The sequence below is a fragment of the Lagopus leucura genome, unplaced genomic scaffold (genome assembly GCF_019238085.1).
Source record: "Lagopus leucura isolate 7727_CA_CO unplaced genomic scaffold, USGS_WTPT01 Super-Scaffold_100159, whole genome shotgun sequence".
Taxonomy (NCBI): domain Eukaryota; kingdom Metazoa; phylum Chordata; class Aves; order Galliformes; family Phasianidae; genus Lagopus; species Lagopus leucura.
The window spans coordinates 23,650,895-23,669,433 of NW_024962335.1; the positions used below are offsets into that span (position 1 = coordinate 23,650,895).

Below are 18,539 nucleotides of genomic sequence, written 5' to 3' on the forward strand. Positions count from 1 at the left end.
AGCCGCCCGCGGGGTGAGGCAGCGCTGAGCGGGCGGGCGGGCAGCCGGCGGCCGCGGGAGATGTGCCCGGAGGAGGACGGCGGCTGCGGCGGCGGCGGCGGCGCGGCCGGTACCGGCGGCACGGACGCGGCGGGGGCGGCGGCGCTGGACGAGCTTCGCTCCTGGTGGGAAGTCCCGGCCATCGCGCACTTCTGCTCGCTCTTCCGCACCGCCTTCCGCCTGCCCGACTTCGAGATCGAGGTGAGACCCCGCGGCCCCGGCGGCGGCGGCGCCGGGCGGAGCGCTCCTAACTCGCCCCGCAAACTTTCGTCGGCTTCGCTCCCCCCGACGGTGCCGCATTGTTCGGGGTCCGCCGCGGCACACAAAGGTGGTGGCGGCGGCGGCGCGGGGCCGCCGTGGGGTCCCCGTGACCAAAATGGAGGCGGCGAGGGGCGGGCCTCGACCCCCGGGGTGCCCGGACCGGGCCCTTTGTTGGGGCGCTGGGATCCCACCTGGGCGGACCCCGCCCGCGTCCATGGCGGCATTGTGCCCGCACCTCCGCCCGGGGCACGCTGTCCTCCGCAACTTTCTCGTGGGTTTTTGTTGTTGCTGTTTAATAAGCGTTATCCCAATTCTTATTTCCGCGCGGCTAGCCGGGGCTCTGTGCGCGTTTCCTGCTTCGGCTACAAATGTTGCGGACGGAGCGCGTCCCGGTAGGAGATGCCCCGGCAGGACCCTTTTGTGCCGCCGGGAGCGGCTCCGTGCCGGCACCGCGCCGTCACGCGGGGCTGCGGGGCAGCGGCTGCGTTCGAACGCGAATTCCGGAGATGCTCCGAAGTTCCACGGGATGCGCGAAGCCCCGAAAAGCCGAAACTCCTCGGGCGGGGCGCGGATCTCTGAAGAGGGGGAATCCCTTCCGTGGTGCTAGAGCTGGAAAGGGGAGAAGGGCTCTCAATGATGCAACTTCTAGCCGTCGGGAACTCCCCTCCCCCTCCTATTGATGCAAACCCATCGCGGGGAGGCGCGGGGCTCGGAGGAACCCGAACGTGCGGTGGCCGTGGGGCCGAAGCGATGCGGGACCCCTCGGGCTCCCGGCGCACGTTTTGGGGGGTCCCACCTCTGTGCTCCCGCCGCTGAGACGCATCACATCGTCCCGAGGAGCGCCGGGTGCTGTCACCGGGAACGTGTGCCCTAAGGGATGGGGTTGGAGACCACCGCTCCCATCAGCTTGTGTGAGTGCAGCTGTCAGGGGCTGTCTGCAACATACGGGCAGCTTCTTCCTGTTCCCCGCAGCCCTGCATGGCTGACTATCCCCGTTGTGTTCCCTCCCATCCAGCCCCATCCGTGGTTCTGAGGATCTCAGGAGTGGCACGCGGAGTCTCCTTGCCGTATGAAACGAATGGCTTTCAAAGGGGCTGTTCATTCGGTTCTGTTGTGCTCTCCACGAGCGATGCTGCACGTGGCTTTTGGGTTTGCTCCCCCTTTGGGTTCGAGCCTGCTGCCCGTTCCGGTGTCTGAGATGGGCTCTGTGATTTGGAGGTGTCCCAACCAAATGGAGGTGGTATTTTTCCCAGCCATTGGGCAGTGTTGGGAAGATGTGGAGCGATGTTGTGCACCAGCAGTGCGCTCTCTGTTCAGCTTTGGTGTGCCTGTGGATACACAAGCGTGGTTTGTGGTGTCCCTTCCCCAAAAGCCACTGTCCCTTGGCGGGGGGGGGGGGGGGGGGGGCGGGGGGGGGGGGATGGGACTTGAGCTGCAGGGTGGCAGTGCTCAAACTGAGAGATACACAGTGAGGCTTGTGCGGCCGTGTTCCTGCATCCCTCAGACAGATGCCAGTTCCCCGTGGTGGGATCTCCTTGTCCCAGAAGAGCAGAGCTCTCCTGCCCTCACACCTGGCTCTGGTGGCTCTACCTTGTCTAAGACCTCAGGTGGCATTTGGTGCTGAACTCTTACAGCATGATTGCAGAGGCAATAGTTTTGGCACTCCCCAGTGTTTTTATAACAAGTACCCCCCCCCACTCCCTCCGATTGCTCTGGTTTTACCTTAAGATTCTGTTGCATCAATTGCTGCAGAGCCTCATTTTCCAATATGCTTCACTAAGTAAGAAGGTGTCATTATCTTTTCTTTTGTGCTGATGGCTCTGCTGGTCGGCCTGCCTAGGTTGCACTGCGAGACAGAGGCCATCTGGGGCATCCTCCCACACCTAGCAGGTTCTCTAGTAAGAAGTTTGGGGGCTTGGTTAAAGCGAGACAGCACGGAGCTCTTTCATACTCTTACCTCTCTAAACACAACCCTTTTGCCCAGCGCTTGCTGCCCCAAAGAAAGTGAAGTCTCCAAATGCGGGCTGCCCTTTGCAGTCGTAGACTTGGCTGGCAGATGTTTTTCCTTTTTCCTTGGACCAGGGCAGCCCAGTCTCCCTTGAAGACGCATCCATCAGGCCGGGCGCCGGGCATTGTTCGGGGCAGGGGCAGCCCCCATGCTGGCTCACTTCGGCAGATGCAGGCGCCTGGCGAGCCCGAGGCCCCGGCGCTTTTCAAACCGAGCTGGGGAGGGGGCAGCCGGCACCGGGTCAAAAGTTCAGTGGAGCAACCTCGGTGTGCCGGGACGCAGCCGGGTCCACCCGTGGGCCTGCCCGCATGGCCGGCAGCGCGGCTGTCACCGCGTTGTGTTAGTAAATTCCTTCCCCCCTCCTTTACATGGCTGCCTTGTCAGCCATCTGCCGTGCCGAACTTCCACGCCGCTTCCAAAGTGGGCTCTTGGCTACGCTGCAGTGGTCACGGCTGCTTTCTGAGTGGCTTTAGAAACCAGCGTGTGCTGGGTTTGTCCTTGCTTACTGTAGCAACACTCTGGGGGGAGGAGGTCTGTCCAAATAAGCCACTTCAAAGATATTATTTTTTGTATTTTTGATGGTATATCTTGACCTGGTGGGCGGAAGGGATGCATTCTGCAGTCGGGTCGGTGCATGTGATGATAGGAAGCGATTTGTTTTCCTCTTTAGGACCATGGGACACCTCTCGTGACAAAGTGTCTCCTGGCCACATGCCCTTCCCATTGCGACAGAAATGTCCTCCTGGCAGCTGCAGGGATGTTGGGGTAGAAAAATATGGGGAGAATATTTAACAGCGTTTCAGCACAACTTACAGAAGAGCTGGAGGGGCGCCAGCGTGGCATGGCCACCCAGCTCCTTGGCGTGCACTCCTGGGAGCTTCGGCCCGGGTAGGTCGAGGGGAGGTGACTTCTGAGAGTGTGCTTGGAAATAGTCAAAACACTGTTGTTAACTGCATTTATTTGGAAAGGGGGAAAAGCCACATTACATAGGGAAAACATAAATCTTTTCCTGTGGTTTTTAAAAGCGCCTTTGGGCAAATTGCCTCTGCTGCTGTCTTTGGTATGGCTCTGAGACGCTTTTCCTCTTCCTTTCCTGGTGCTTTGGGCTCCAGGTCTTTCTGTCAGGAATATGATGTGGCTGCCACACATCAGTGGCTGCTGCTCCCATGGGTCCCAGGGGGAGGAGGAAGAGTGTGGAGAAAGGGGATTTGTGCGGTGGCTGTGGAGGAAAGACTGCAGAATGAAGATCTGTTCTGCCTTCACAAACCAAGTAGAGCTTGAAAAGCCAACGTTGTTTAACCTGTTAAACTGTAAGCGTGTTGGGGTTTTAGCACTTCGGTAAACGTGCCCTTCTTTTCTAGGATGGCCAAATAAACCTTAACTTCCACTGTCCCATCGTGTTGGGTGGGACTCAAAACTTCTCAGTGGAGCCCCATGCTCTCTGATCTCTGTGAACATCTCTTGTGATTCATGGCACCAAACTTCATGGCCTTATGGGGGATCAACCCTTGTGCACAGCTACCAAAACGTTGTGCTAAGTCCTCACCCCTCCATCACAGTCCTGGTCCAGCACTGCATTGTTCTTGGTAGTACAGCAGCAGCCGCAGCACCTGTGGGTTGTGTCCTATGGTAGCCAGATAGCTTTGGATAGGAGAACTTTGGATTGAGATAAATGCAACAAGTAGGTGTAACGAGCTGACTGAAATGTAAGTGAAATCATCTAGATCAGCTCTACTCATGCAAGGTAAGTTGGAGCTGGTTTAATGGCCTTTTCAGTAGAGTACTTCAGGCATGGGGATGTGCCTTTTGCCATCTGCCCAAAAGTGGTACACATCTTGGAAATTTGAATGTCAAGTGAAAAAAATGAATGAAATGCTGGGTGAGCTCTGTTGTTCTTCCTACCTGTCCCATCTGTGTGTGTTGGGTTTTATTGATTCTGCAAGCATCTCACTGCTCTCCCCTCATCCCTTCCAGCAGCAGCCCTTACTTTGCCGGTCTTGGCTTTTGCTGCCTTCCTTATTCTGTTAATAATAGAATCATTAGCACTCTGAATGTCAGTATTGGGCTCTAGAGTTCATTGAGATTAATGGACAGGGAGGCAGAGAGATACTTCTCAGAGCCGTTGTTTCAAGTGGTCTGTAAATTGGAAGGCATTGTATCGGTTTAGGTTTCAGATGCAAGGCACATTTTTCACAACCGCAGATCTTGAACTCTTTAACAAGTGTTTACGTTTTGTCTGATGAAACTGTACTATAATTGGATAAAAAATAAAATCAGCGGAATAGGTAGTTCACGGGGCTGGTACATGCATTACAACGTTATCTTAAGCCCCTGAAAAGAAACAAGAAGTGACTGCGCGCAGAAAAAAAAAGGCTGGCTGAACAATGGGCAAGGAAGGTTATTTTGACAGCAACATTTTGAATGGCTCTGACTTAGGTGACAGGGAAGTCGGAGAATGACTGCAGCAGTCGAAGGCTGAAGAGAAAGAGGAAGCAAGTAAAAACTTCAGAGATTTGGATACCATACACGGGGCTTGGTATCGCAGATTTTCTGCGGTAGTTGGAGACAACTGCCTCTCCCAGCAGCACAGCTGAGTGGAAATCCTATCTGTTAGCTGCAGTGTTTGTGAGCTCGCAAGTTAAACGCTTTAAGCTGAATTTGTTTAAAAACCAATTTAAGATAATCTGGTGTAAATCTTTCCCCACTAGGAAAAAAAATATGTTCTGTACAGCAGCTTAAATATGACTTAGCGGTTTGCTTTGTTTACAGAGCCTTGACTGCTGCAAACCTGTACCAGTGTAATGAAGCTGGTGCAAACTCCTGTACGGTGCATCTAAATTAGTCATCGAGTTTGTTCTGCTTGGAATCTGCTAGAGCTAAACCAGCTAAAAGTAACACCTTAAAAGTGTCGCAGCTTTCTGTGCAGACCTTAACTGTGGTCTTTCTCTCCCTGCGAATAATACCGGGGAGCTGTGCCATTCTGCCCCTGGCATCTGTTAAGTGCCTGCATGAAGGGGGAAGAATTAACTTTTGTAATGGCAATGGATGCTTTCATAGACTTCTTTCAGACAAAATCTCCCCAAGAAAAGGGCTGGGGAGAAATGGCAACAGCAAGGGGAGTAAAAGTTCCCAAATTAAAAGTTTGTAGTTTAAATCTTATTGTAGGTGTTTATGAAAATTGTTTTTTCCTCTCGTTACCAGCAGAAACAGCATCTGCTGTGATGGCGAGAACAATGCAGTCCAGTGATTCCTCCTTCCTTACAGTAGAGAATCCTGTTAAACACACAACACTGTGCCTTAGAGTGTATCCTTTCAGCAGGCTTGTTCCTTTTAATGGGTGCCCATTCCTGGGGTCTCCATTGTTTCACCAACAATGGCACTGGGGGCAGCTGATTTGGTTGACAGAAAATGTGTTAATTTAACAGATCTATTCCCTTTAGCAAGTCTCCTTCCTATTGTGTCCCAGTTCTCCCAGTTCCTTGGAAGGAGGGCTGGGGAGCGGGCTCTCTGTGGTGGAGTGCTCCTGCAATTAGGGGGGGGTTGTGGCCTTTTGTGTAAGGAGCAGAAAACAGCTGATGGGTAAAAGTGAATTTAGTCCATTTTGCTTGCTTCCAGAAGACACGTTTTCGCTGTATTTTCCTGCCTTTGTGTGTGTGCGTGCTTTTAAGTTGGCCTTTCCTGGGGATGGGGTAACAGCTTTGCGCTGCAGGCCAAGCGTGGTCCAGGCCTTTGCTTTGGAAGCACTGCTCAGAGGTGGCCAAGCAGCCTCACACTGCAGCTGCTTTATGAACTCTTTATGTTTTATAAATGCCTAGCTGAAATACCGGCTTCCCACTGAAAAAACAGCGCTGCTAGTATAATCCAGGGCAGCGAGCACCGAAAGATGTGAAATACGAGGGGAATGTTTCTTAGACCACCTCTGTTCTGGGACAGGCCACCGGTTTGATGCTGCTTTAAGGGCAATTTGAACACCACAAGCTCTTAACGCTGGGTGTGCTGAAATTGGTTCAGCTCTTAAGAGCACGGATGTAGCTGAGTGCCTTACTGACAGGGTAGGATGGCATGCGTAGTGCTGTGGCAGGTGGGTCTTGGAGCTCTGGTGCCACAGGTCGTGTTGCCAGCAGGGAGGTCTCCTGTCCTTCAAGCTCTTGCCTTGCCTCAGCGTTGTTTCAGGTGCTCTGGGACAAAGCTGGGTGTGGGACCTCATAGTTGTGAGCTTCTGGGTGGCTCCACTGCAGCTCTTGAAGCTGCTGTCCTGGTGTAGTTGGGGTGCTGGGGCTTTCAAAGATCTTCTTCCTCCTCTTTAGCAAAACTGTTTGTCCTCTCATTCCTTCCTGTTAGGCCTGCTCTAAAGGAGGTGGAACTTCGGGCTACAAAGATGAAGAAGGGTCCGGAGGGCAAGGTGTGTGAGGAGCAGCTGAGGTCCCTGGGTTTGCTCAGCGCAGAGAGAGGAGCTGAGGGGAGGCCTGATGGCGGCTGCAGCTCCTCACAGGGAGCGGAGGGGCAGCGCTGAGCTCTGCTGTGTGACAGCGACAGGGCCAAGGGAACGGCATGGAGCTGTCAGGGGAGGGCAGCTGGGGGTCAGGGACAGGGGCTGCAGCACAGGGCGGTGGGCATGGAATGGGCTGCACAGAGCAATGGACTGGCCCCAGGCCGATGGAGTTCAAGAAGTGTCTGGACACTACTGTCAGTCATATGGTCTGATTTTTGGGTGGTCCTGTGTGGAGCCAGGAGTTGAACTCATTGATCCTTATGGGTCCCTTCCAACTTGGGATATTCCACGATTCCATGATTCTGATTCTTTGCACAGCTGAAGGACTGGAAGGCAGAGCTGGCTTTTTATTTGTGGTGAGCTTTATGCACTGGGAGTTGTGGCAGCAAAAAAAAAATATATATTTATATAGCCACAACAGAAAGCAAAAAGGGTTTGGTGGTTGCTTTTTCTTTTTTCTTGCTTGGATTTTCTGTTTGTTTTAGGAGGCAAAGGGTGAGAGTTCAATTTAAGAACTTGACTCTTAATAAAGCTTGTCATTATTACTAATATAAAACAAATGATGAGCATGGGAGAGGAGGGCAAGGCTCCCTCTTCTGGTGTGTTCTGAAGGTTAAAACATTAAAAACCAATTTGGGAAGAAAAAAGGCCAACAAGCAAGACCCTTCCATGTCACCACGTGGTATTTTAGGACCTCACTTATGCCTATCCTTTGCTGAGCATGACTTCATGTCATCTGCGTAACTAACATAAGGACACTGTGAAAATGAAGTGTGTTTTCAAATGCAAACCACACAGCATTTAGAAGTAAAGTGTGTACTGATTTCACACGGGTTTCCAGTTTGAACATGGAGGGCGATAGTCTTGTATGTCCTCACAACCAACTTCTCTAGAGCTCCTCTCTGTCCTCCTGCCAAGCCCATAACTCATCCCAGGCAGCTCACCTCCCAGCCAGACCCTGTATATGGGCACATAAATGTGTTTGGGCTGATAGGAGGGGCCAGCAATGGTGAGTGCCCCATATGGAAACCGTGTGCCCAAGACTTCTGCTATCCCATCTCTTTTGGTTGAGTCAGACAAGAATGCAAAAGGTATCAATAGGTGATAGATGGAGAAATGCATCCAAGAAGGAATACTTAGGGATTTTGAGACAAACTCTCTAAAAATCTTTATATAAAAGTGTAGTGTTGAGTACCTTTAACACTAAAAGGATTTCAGGGGAGTAGGGATGTGACTTTACATCACTTTCCTATTTTTGCGTTCTTCAGTGGATGGCCGTTTTCACCATTTTGTTGATGTATCTAGTGGAACCTGAGGGTGTGAATTTTCAAGGAATCCTCCCCTGCTCTTTGCTAATGGTAGTAAAATGACTCATCTGGCTTAAAAAAAGAGTAGTTTTTCTTAGAGCTTTGTTGAACTGGGACCACTTCCCCAAGGTGTTAGGTGCATAGCTGCACAGAGGGTGAAACAGCGGCACAGGAATGGAAACAGGCAGTGGAGGGAAAGGGCTTTTTATAGCTGCCTCTTCTGCTGAAAGCAATGCTTATCACCTTGCATTTGGGGCAGCAGGTGGAGCAGAACTGCACAGGTAGCAAGAGGTTGTGTAGCAATTGGGTCACTTGTGGTGGAGCCTAGCAGACCTCTCTGCAAGGTTTTGGGGGCATTTTCTAGTACTAAGTCAAAGCGTGATGTATTTTCCGTATTTTTCTTTTCTTTTTGTTAGTTAACATTCTGGTTAGAAAAAGCTTAACTTAAAAGTTGATGGTCATCCTTTAAATTGCTCTTTAAAAATTCAGATCTGACCATGCAGTTGAAAGCTGAAATTAATTGATTTAATCTCACTGCTGCTGACAAGATACTGAAAAGTTTGTCTGGTAGCTCTTTCTTAGAACCTCAGTTTTTCTTTTAAACAAAACAAACCCCAAATCTTTGGGGCTTTTTTTCCTCCTAAATTTCTCCTGGGTACTGTGACCCAGCACACGTCGGCATCTATCCATTGGGACTTACTTGCTGTGCTGGAGAGGCCTGATTGTCGGACAGGCAGCCGTGTAGAATAAACATGGAATAGCAGTCTCAATTTCTTTTCTTTCAGCCCGATACAAGGTGCCGAGGCACAGAAGACTATTTTGCCCTTAAGATAATTGTGTGTTGGAGAGGATCAAAGGGCTTGAGGGTTTTTTTGGTTGAAAGGGGATTTTCTCCATGGACAGCTGCAGTAGTGCATTAGTCCTGCAATGGATTATCTTTCCATGATCTGTAGGATCTCGACCAGCTATCAGGGGGCCCCACTGAAGGCTGTTGCTTGGGGGAGGCAGAGTGAAAGTCTCCTGTAACAGGGAGCCCCACAGTGCCAGGCGGCTCGGACCGCTCGGCTCCCCCTGCCCCAGCGGACTGGTGCTGGATATTCTTAGCCTGCAGATAGTGTCTGGAGCATGGAGAAAGGGAACGCAGTGCTCAGTTATGATTAACTGCAGCTGATGCCCTACATCCACCCCACTCGGCAATGGAAGTGCTTATTAAGGAATGTGAGAAGGGAGCCGATTCCAGCTGCTGCGGTGTCCTGTAAAGGGCAATGTGTAATTTGGGAGGGTGTTACGAGTCCCTCGGTGGAACAAACTACTCGCTGTAGTAAGTGCCTGACCTGCCAAACGCCCGGACTTTCTCATTTGGGCAAGTTTTGGATTGTGGCTGCTCCGCAAATAGCCATAGCGTTGTGAGGGAGTCCCTCCGTGCGTGCAGATGGGTATCTGCATCCCATTCCTCTGACACGCGGCCGGGTTGTACAGGGCTGGGACAGGGCTCGGTGCTATCAGAGGTGGGGATCAGGTCATGCTGTGCCTGCCCGGCTTGCAGTGCCGGGGGAGCTGGGCTGGAATGTGCCCCGGCACGGGCTGCCAGTGAGTGCTGGTCCCCAGGTGCAGTTGCCTGTGCTGGAGTCGGGCTCGAATTGCATCTGCGTGCTGGTTAATGAGTGGTGGAGTGGGACCGCCTTGCAAGGCCTGTTGTGTGCTTTGCCTGAGGTTGCAGGATGCAGGAGTACAGAGTAACAATGCCATCTTCGTCAGCAACAAATTCCACCCTCAGCACCTTTAGAATCTTCAGCTAACTTCAATGACACACATTTTATAACTTATCACTTTTTCTTTAATTTCTTGTAGCTAGCGATGCACAAGCTGGAAAGAACCCAGCTTTGGATTTCAGGGCTGGGATATATATATTTTTTTCGGGATGCATATTTAGGAAAACTTGTCTTTCTGTAATTGCAAGCAGGACTGGTTTCAGAATTAAAGGATGAGCGTGGACGGCCATATGATGTTGTGTTGTTTTTCCTTGGAGGAGTAACTACAATTTATAATCACTGCCTAGTCTGCAGCCAGTTGGCAGGAAGGCTGTTGTGAAGGGATTGATTATTAGTGGATGCTTCATTGTGCTGTCCAAGCCTGAATTTCTTGATCTAACCAGTTTCCTTCGCTTGGAATGGCTGCAGTCAGCAGAGAGGAGAGAGATGCATCTTCCCATTTGGCAGTCCTATTTCTTGTTCATGGGATATGCTCGGGAAAAAAGGGTCAACGAAAAGTGTCAACACTTCAACGTTCTCATAGAAAGCCAGCTGTCTAGCTGACTGTCTGGAGGCTGCCTGCAATTTTTCTGTTCCTCTTGGGATTCTCTCTGTGAATGCATTCATTTTAAGTGCGGTGGCTTAACAAAACTATGTCTGTTTGGTGTGAGCATCCTGGAGGCTGTGTTTCTGTTCCTGGGTAATGCGCCAGGAGAAGTGTCACCAGGAAGGTGATCTTGCTTTCAGAATCGTGTACCTGCCCTGCAGAGCAAAGGAATGCTGGCAGCTGCAGCAGCAGGAGCTGAGTTAGCATTTATACTGGCAGCAGAGGACATGCAGAAGTACAGTTTCAACAGCACAGACTGGAACTCTGGCAGCATCATCTCTTGGGTCCTTTCAGGAGATACTTGGGGGGACTTTGTCATGCAGAACGACACCCTATCGCAGCTAGGGATTAACCTGGGCTGCCTAATTAAAAAGTTAGCAAGTGCACAGCTGTGTGTAAAGCAGTGGTGCTGCTGTGGCAAAGTACAGGGCTTCGAGCAGGAGCAAGTGTGCAGGGCTGCTTCAGAATTGTCCTGTGCCATGCAGCTCACTATAGCTGAGCTTCTGGCCTGGGAGAGAGGCTGAGCTGCTGTGGCTGAGGGAGGACAGCTGAGCTAATGCTTAAAGAACAAGGACTCCATGCCAGGGCTAGGAAGGACGGTCCTAACCCTCTGCTTCTCCTGCTGTCCTCCCCCACTGCCAAACCCCCTCTTGGGCTGTGTGGAAGTGTCCCAGTTCTTGCAGCTGTGTTAATTGTAATGGGTCATTTAGTCCTGAAATCCCTGTTTAAAAGGGGCAAGTCCTTGCCTCGTGTGACAGCTGCCGCCTTGCACTTTTCCCCAGGCTGGAAATAACTGCATATGACACAGAAGCAGAGAGCAGCATGGGGGAGGGAGGAGGCTTTCTGGCTTCCTCTTAGTTCTCTAATGGCTTTGCTGTGTGATTCTTTTCCCATGTGGACCATAGCAGAGTCATGCCCCACATATTTAGCAGCTCTCTCAGTTGGCAGTGCCTAGGTGATAGGCAAAGGGCCTTGCGCTCTCCGGGTTCCTGACTGAGTGGGATATTCTTGGCCATCTGGGAGCACAAGCAAGGGGCACATGGTGGTGATGCTGGACACTTGCCTGGAGCATTGGGAGCCTTTCTGGAGCCAATGTGCTTGCCTGCCTGGAAGGGAGAGCTGTGCTATGTTCTGTGAAATGGGGAGAGGGAGGGCTTGAAAGGTTTTCCTACTGCCATACCCTCCCCAAAATCCCAGAGCCTGGAGCCCATGGAAACATGGCCAGCTTTTCCTTCTAACTGAAGGGCTGTCTCCTGATTGGAATGACAGCTTTGAACTGGAAGACATTATTTCATTAGCGTGCTAATCAGATACAGAGATTACCTGATTGGCTACTTAATAATTAAATGAAGTTGCCTGTAATTCTTTGAGCACACACAGAACTAATTAAATTAACCCTTCACTGCCCTGTGTGCCTGGGGTGCACTTGTGTGAAATGGAGAGGGCAGCTTCTTCAATGTGGGGACTGCAAGCATGAGGGGGCAGTGGTTGTAATGCAGCTAGGCCTGGGCTGCCAGGGTGGCCCTTTCTGGTCAGGAGCTTTGCAAGGAGTATAGGCAGTTTCACTCTCCAGTTGAGGTGGGGCTTTGTCTGCCTGGCAGGTGATCAATATGGATGGATGGCAGTGCTCTACCAAAAAATCTTATCTCCGAATAGCCTGAAGAACACACTTGAGCTAATGGAAGTTGATGCCCTGGTGTGCTCTGTAAGCCAGCACTGCTTTGTCTCATACAAGGGAGAGCCAAGTGTTAGAGAAGAACGATGCACTTCACAGTTCTTTAGAAGAAAGGGTCAGTTGGAGATCAGCAGATGTTCTCCTGTTCTTCCAAATCAGACTTCCCCCTCCCTTGCTGCCAGGTTACCTCCCTGCATTTTTCAGGATTCCACTGTGGCCAACCATTTCTCTCTGCCTCTTCAACGGCTGCATGCGAAATTGCATTTTGCACATGCTTACAGGGACACAAGTATAGCTCTTGCAGTTTGAGGAGGGCCCGGTCTTATTAATGCCGTGGTTTTGTTAAAGATTATAAAATGAGCGTGAAAAGAGTAAAGAGAATATTTTGCAGTGTTTTCCAGCCCTGGTGTTGTGCCTGAACTTTCAGCTTCTGTGATGCCAGAGGTGTGGCACAGTTTGAAATTTATAGCGAAAGGCTAAAGTTATAACTCTTGCCTATACTTGTGAGAATATTGTTATACCATCGAAGACACTGTGATTATTTCATTGCTAGGGTGAACAGTGGGCATCTACTTTTTCTTTCAGCTTTTAGCCCTGAGTGCTAGGTTGATGTAGTCACCTTATAGTAATGCAATGCTGTTCTCTTGCTGCTGTCGCCTTCTAGACTTTGCCCATACATGTTAAAATGAAACTGTCAAATTAAGCACATTTCACTGTCATCCAAGACTAAACTTGGCAGAAAAAAAGCCCTTGGACCTTCTGGCCCAAGTTAACCACGGCTGGCTTCAGCTACCCCAGTAACAAATTGCTGCTCTCCCATTTGGGACTGGCTTTTTACTTTCCTGTGGTCCCTGTTGCAGGATGTGTTCTCTTCCCCTCCCCTAAAGATTGATGGTAGCAGTGGTGCCTTCGGAGTCTTTAGTGGAGGGATAAATATCTAAGCCACTGCTTTGTCCTTAAAATCTGGCTTCCACATGAGATGCCAGTGAGAACGGATCAGGAGACAGAGGAAAACAGGGATGATGCAAAACAAAAGGGCAGCGCATGGGGTAATGAGGTGGTTGTGATGCCCTGTCCCATAGTGAATGTTCTCCTGTGAGAAATGATCCCCTGTGTTGGCTGTCTATAGATTTGGGCTTGCTGACAGGGCCTGATTAAGATCAGGATGCTCACAGAGTAGTGCTGGTGAGCCTGGAGATGGCATGTGCCCTTTGCACAGGTCCCCAGCACTCTCCTGGCAAGGGCAGCCATCAGGGCTGCGTGCCCTCAGCCTAGCCTGGCCTCTCCTGTCCTTTCTGCACCACACAGCACCCAGTTGCAGACTCGGAGCTGTGGGGCCCAGCTCTGGAAAGCATGGGCAGGAAAAGTGGGATCTGGGGGAGGGGTGGAGAAAGCACAAGTTGGGTGACATTTGAGCCCAGCTGCAGCAACTATTGGGTTTGGGTGTATTATTAATCTATGATGTTGCATTGTTGTACAAGAGCAGTGAGTAAGGCTTGGCTGGTCTGTCACAATAAAAACTGTTTTCTGAAACAAAGAAGATCCTGGCGTGTGGTGGAAGTGGCCATTTAAATGCATCTGGCCATAAAGATGGTGCCTGCCAGCAATGTCGATACCAGAGCCGGAGATGCGCTCATGTGGGTGAAATCCTGCTCCACAGGGCAGGGCCTGAATGCCAGAGATTGGGCCTGGGGATGAAGCTCAGGGAGGCTTTTTACCTCTTCTGGCCTCCTCTTTGTTTTTGTTTATGGGTTTACAAAGTCAGATTAGCATTTCAATGGCGTACCTCTGAGGCGAAGGCCCTTGGGGTGCTGTGCGAGGCGGTGGAGCCGAGATGGTTTGGGATAACTGGTTTGTCCTACAGAGGTGCTTCCTTGGGGCTGGAGGAGCAGAGCCCGAGGCCTCGTCTGTGCTGGGAATGGGCCCAAATTGCAGCCATCCGTCCAGCTGCTGTGCTGCCAAGTATTAAGGTGGATGGGCAATGTCACGCTGACCTCTCGTTGGCCTTATTTTCGAGCGAGGAGATTGAGTAGCACAAGTTCTGAGGAAAAAAGCAAAAAAAAAAAAAAAAAAAAAAAAAAAAAAGGCAAAAGAAAAAGGCTGCAAATCCAGAACCTGTTGGTTTTTCCTCCTACAGCTGCTGATTTTATAGAAAACTTTGCCTCTCCTTACCTCTCCACAGATTTGCCCTTGCTTTAGTCCTTGCAATCCCCCTTCCACAGTCCTATTACTGTAACAAAGCTGGGCTTTGAACGAAGCAGTGATGTTTGCCCTTCTCCTCTCTGAAAGGCATAATGCTGCACTCAGTCACGGCCGTGTAAACGTGGAGTGAGTCCAGTGGCTTCAAGTGATGTACCCCCATTCCTGCTGTAGTCACAGAAAGCAGAATTTCATCTTTGGAATATCCCATTTTTTTAACTGCAGGTAACTTCTGCTTGGTGTGGTACCCAATCTACACCAAATGTGGGGTGCTACAGGAACAGTACTATGGGGCCCTGTAATGCACGACAGTTGTGTGTGGTTGAGCTCACAAATGCGAGTTTAGTCAAGAAGCTTAAGGAGGTAACTGAAAGGCAAGTGAATGATTAAATGGGTCGTATGGCGTTTTTCCCTCTGTTTGAAGGGGACTGCATATTTTTTGGTTAAAAAAAAAAAAAAAAAAAAAAAGGTCCATTTCAAAAATCTCAGTTTGCAGCTGTCAGGAAAAAAAAAAAAAAGTTTAAAGCCTGAATGTCTCCAAACTGCTTTCACTTTCTTGGTTGTGTGTGGTCAACGCCTAAGTTTTTATTCCGATATAGGATTTTGATAAGTTAATGCTATGTGCTGCCTCCTGCTTCCCTCCACGTTGCTGTTTGCCGTCTGGGAGAGAAGTCATCCAGGGTGCTGCTGAGAGAATGGGGAAAGATGAGCTGGAGGTATTGTTCTGCTGGAAGGTGTTAATTGGCGCTATCAACCACTTGTTTGAGTTCTAGACAATCGCTGCAGTGCTTGAAGTTGTGCCTGAGCCAAACAAATGGCAGGGGCTTTGTGCGTTTCTCATTTCTCTTTTGAGTGATTGTCTCCCCACAACCACTCCAAAAAATTAAACTAAAACCAGCAGTGCTGTATGCAGTTGAGCCAGGAAGATGACCCTACGTGCATGTACCCTGCGTGGTGGATTGGAAGGACTAAATGTAGAGCACAGAATGTATAGGGGATGCTGAACTGCGTGGAGCCACTTCTGGCTTCCTTAGAAGCAGAGGAGCAAATGAGAGTGATGTTTTCTTCTGTGACGTTTCCTGGCTATAGGACAGATGCTTGACATTATCTAGGGCAGATCCTCTGGTAGGAGAAATACCCAGCTGCCAAATAAAATCTCTTATCTGTCCTCTGGGACTCCTGCCCAGAGGGAGGGCAAGTGAGAGCCTCTGTTTACCCTGCAGGAAGGGGTACAGGTCTGACCTGTGTCTCCAGAAGAGCAGCTTGCTCTTCTGCAGCTGAAGAGGAGAAATCCTGTCCCCTGTTGGTCTTTCTGCCAGACAAAGCTGGGTCAACCCCTGTTTCCCAGATATTTTTTTTCCCCACTTTGTGGATGCGAGAACAAGCAGGATGGAGAGTACCTTGTGGTACAGCTTCTCTCTATATTTTAGCCTGGGTATATTCATGCTTCTTCCCACCATCAAGAAGTCCAAGGTGTTGTTGGATGTTACTGAGGATGTTACCTCTTACCATTCATACAGACACATGCATCCAGCTCCAAGTGCTTGTTCATCGTGCTCCTTTGGTCATGGAGTGGAATATTGCTACACTAGTGTCCTACAGTGGGTGTAATGGCTTTGCTTTTTGCTCAACCTTGACCCTTTGTGGTGTGCAGATGGTTTTGAGCTATGTCATGCATGGAGAACAGAGTGAAAGACAGCAGCTGAACAAAGAGAGGTGATGCTAAATAGAGACTGATGGTGTAAATGATCTGTGGAGAGCAATGTTACTAGATGGCTGTTGAGGACTTTTCCTCTCTTCAGGGAAGACTGATAAGGAAACCCCATTGTGGAACCAGAGAAATACATAGGAGGTCAGACTAAAGACTTCCAGAAACTCCTTCTATTTGGATCAAGACTGTTGCCAACAGTGGATCAGGTTACCTGTGGTCTGGAGTAGAGTCGTGCTTTCCTATGTTCTTTTCTCCTGCTTGCCAAAGAAGAGAGCAGAATTGTTACAAAAATTGTCTTGAAAGAACTTTAGCATAATCTAGAAGCAACAAAGCAGTGCTAAAGTTCAGGTTGGAATGGAGGAGAGCTGGGAAACTGGATGGTGTTTGGTTCTGAGGTGGTGATACATGCTTGGCTGGTGTTTGTTGAAACTCCCCGCAGGCTGGGATTGGTAATAAGGGGCAATTGTGAAATGCCAGTTTTTTTTCTCATTCCATGGGGAACGGCTTGTCTCTGAGAGATGGTTGTTGCCTGTGCACTGGTACGTCACTTCGGGGTTGTCATACGAGTACTCAAAACAGGACTTGTGGGTAAGGAGCACATGAGATAGCAGCAATTGCCTTGCTAGAAACATCTTGGACCAAACAGGAAGATTTTTATTTTATTTTTTTTTAATTGAGAACAGATAACCCAAGAATTCTGGCTGTTACTTTTAGTCCCAGCATCCCCATTGGCACTTTTCAGGTGTGCACAAATGTTTGGGAACTCTTGGGAAGATCAGGGAGCTGATATGGCTGGTGGTGTATTAAATATATATATATATACACACTGGATTTAGTTTTGTGAGCTGGCTTACAGAGTGGCACAGTAAACAGTTGTGGTGCCAGCCACTGCACGGTGTAGAATTTGGAATAAGTTGTAGGGATGAGAAAAGGGGCAAGAATAACTTAGTGTTGAAAGTGGACTGTCATGTCACACTGATTATGCAGGGTTTTGTCACTGTCAGTGGAAAGAAATTGATCTTTGAGAGATGAGAAGAGTCTATTTTAGACTGGAATGAATCACTCTGAAGGTGTTTCTTTATGTGGGGATGATGGAGAAGAACAGAGTGCACCAGCTTAGGCAAGACACCAAAATGTAAGCCTCACTTTGTGACCGTTTTAAAAATGGAAATATCAGCATGCCTAATTAATGTCCCTAATACTTCTCCTTCACTGTTATTGTAAGTGTAGGAAATGTCATCAGCTAGAAGCAGAATCCCGAACTTCCAACAGTGCAGGTGCGAGCAATACAGAAACCATGAAAATTCAAACACTATCTATAATGTAACCAAGTGTCAGCTCTGGGGAGAAAAAAATGTCTTAACTACTTGCCTTTGGGTGGATTGCCCATAAAACGGGGCTGTTCCTGCATGCTTTTCAGCATTTGTGTCCTGTAGTGAGTGCTTCAAAGAACAATATTCTCTGCTTGCCTGCTAATGTAATTTGTACTTGAGCTCAAGTGGTAGCAGCAGTAGAGAAGGTGTCTGTTTCAAAACACTGCGGTGACATGATAGCAAGGGGTTTATTGTGCGTTATTGTCTTCTGTGTTGAAACCGATGCTAAACGATTACAAATTCAATTACTTGACAGGAAACTATAGATTTACAGTTGTCTGTGCAACCTTTACTCCATCGTCTTGTACCTTGCAGATGATGATCGTTTCTAATTACAGGGTCACATGCTTTTTCCATGGGAGAATGGCAGAGCTCTCTTTGTAGGACAGATGGTGCTGAGAGTATAAATCAAGGCTGAGCACTGAATGAAGCTGTTATATGGGTCTCACCTCATTTACTGAAGAAGTTTGAAGGTGGGCAGGAAATGAGAGGCTGGGGCTGCTACAGGAGAAGAAAGGTCCGTCTTTCGGTTAAGTGCAGGCGTAGTGCCATGATTCTTTCTCCAGTGGCAAAGCAGCTTTGAGGTCCTTGTCTCTCCCCTGTTTTACTCTTGCTCCTTGCCCAAGAAATTACAGCCTCTTTTTGTCCACCAGTATTTGTATAGGGAGGAAAGAAAGAAAGATGATCCAGGCTCCAGAAGCAAAATTCCTGTTTGTTTGGTTTTTTTTTTTTCTCTAATTGGAAAGTTTTTGGTGTTCAGCCTTGCAATGCAGCCTTCAAAGGAATAAGAGATGTAAAGGAGTAAGTTCAGGCTTTGCTGACAGAAGCATACTGATGTTCAGTCTCTCTGTTCATCTCTGTTGTGGGTTTATGCTAGGTAGTGCTTGCTGGCATTGCTGGTTCAGAGGAGTAACCCTCTGAAACATCTTAACTATGTTGTTAAGCTATAGCTTTAGAAAGCACTGAGAGCTTGCTGCTGAAGTTGGTAATGATAGCCAGAGCCTGCCCGTAGTGGGGGTCTCTATGCAGCTTTGGGCGAGGTGCCTTTCTATCCCTTGCTGTCACTGGTGTGTGTTGCTACCTATGCAAGCTGGAAGAACAACAGTTAGAAGTCTG

General features: G+C 49.4%; 2 protein-coding genes across 2 annotated transcripts in view; one reads left to right on the forward strand and one right to left on the reverse strand.

Moving 5' to 3' along the window:
• The window catches only part of TMEM121B (transmembrane protein 121B), a 49,058-nt gene extending 48,542 nt beyond the window's left edge, over positions 1–516 (reverse strand). Inside the window, exon 1 of the mRNA XM_042889975.1 lies at positions 114–516. Within this exon, the coding sequence (XP_042745909.1) occupies positions 114–516 (403 nt within the window). The remainder of the gene's footprint in view (positions 1–113) is intronic.
• LOC122190293 (cat eye syndrome critical region protein 2) overlaps positions 126–18,539 on the forward strand; it is a 91,731-nt gene continuing 73,317 nt past the window's right edge. The window contains exon 1 of the mRNA XM_042890167.1: positions 126–240. The gene's annotated coding sequence lies outside the window, so the exon portion shown is untranslated. The remainder of the gene's footprint in view (positions 241–18,539) is intronic.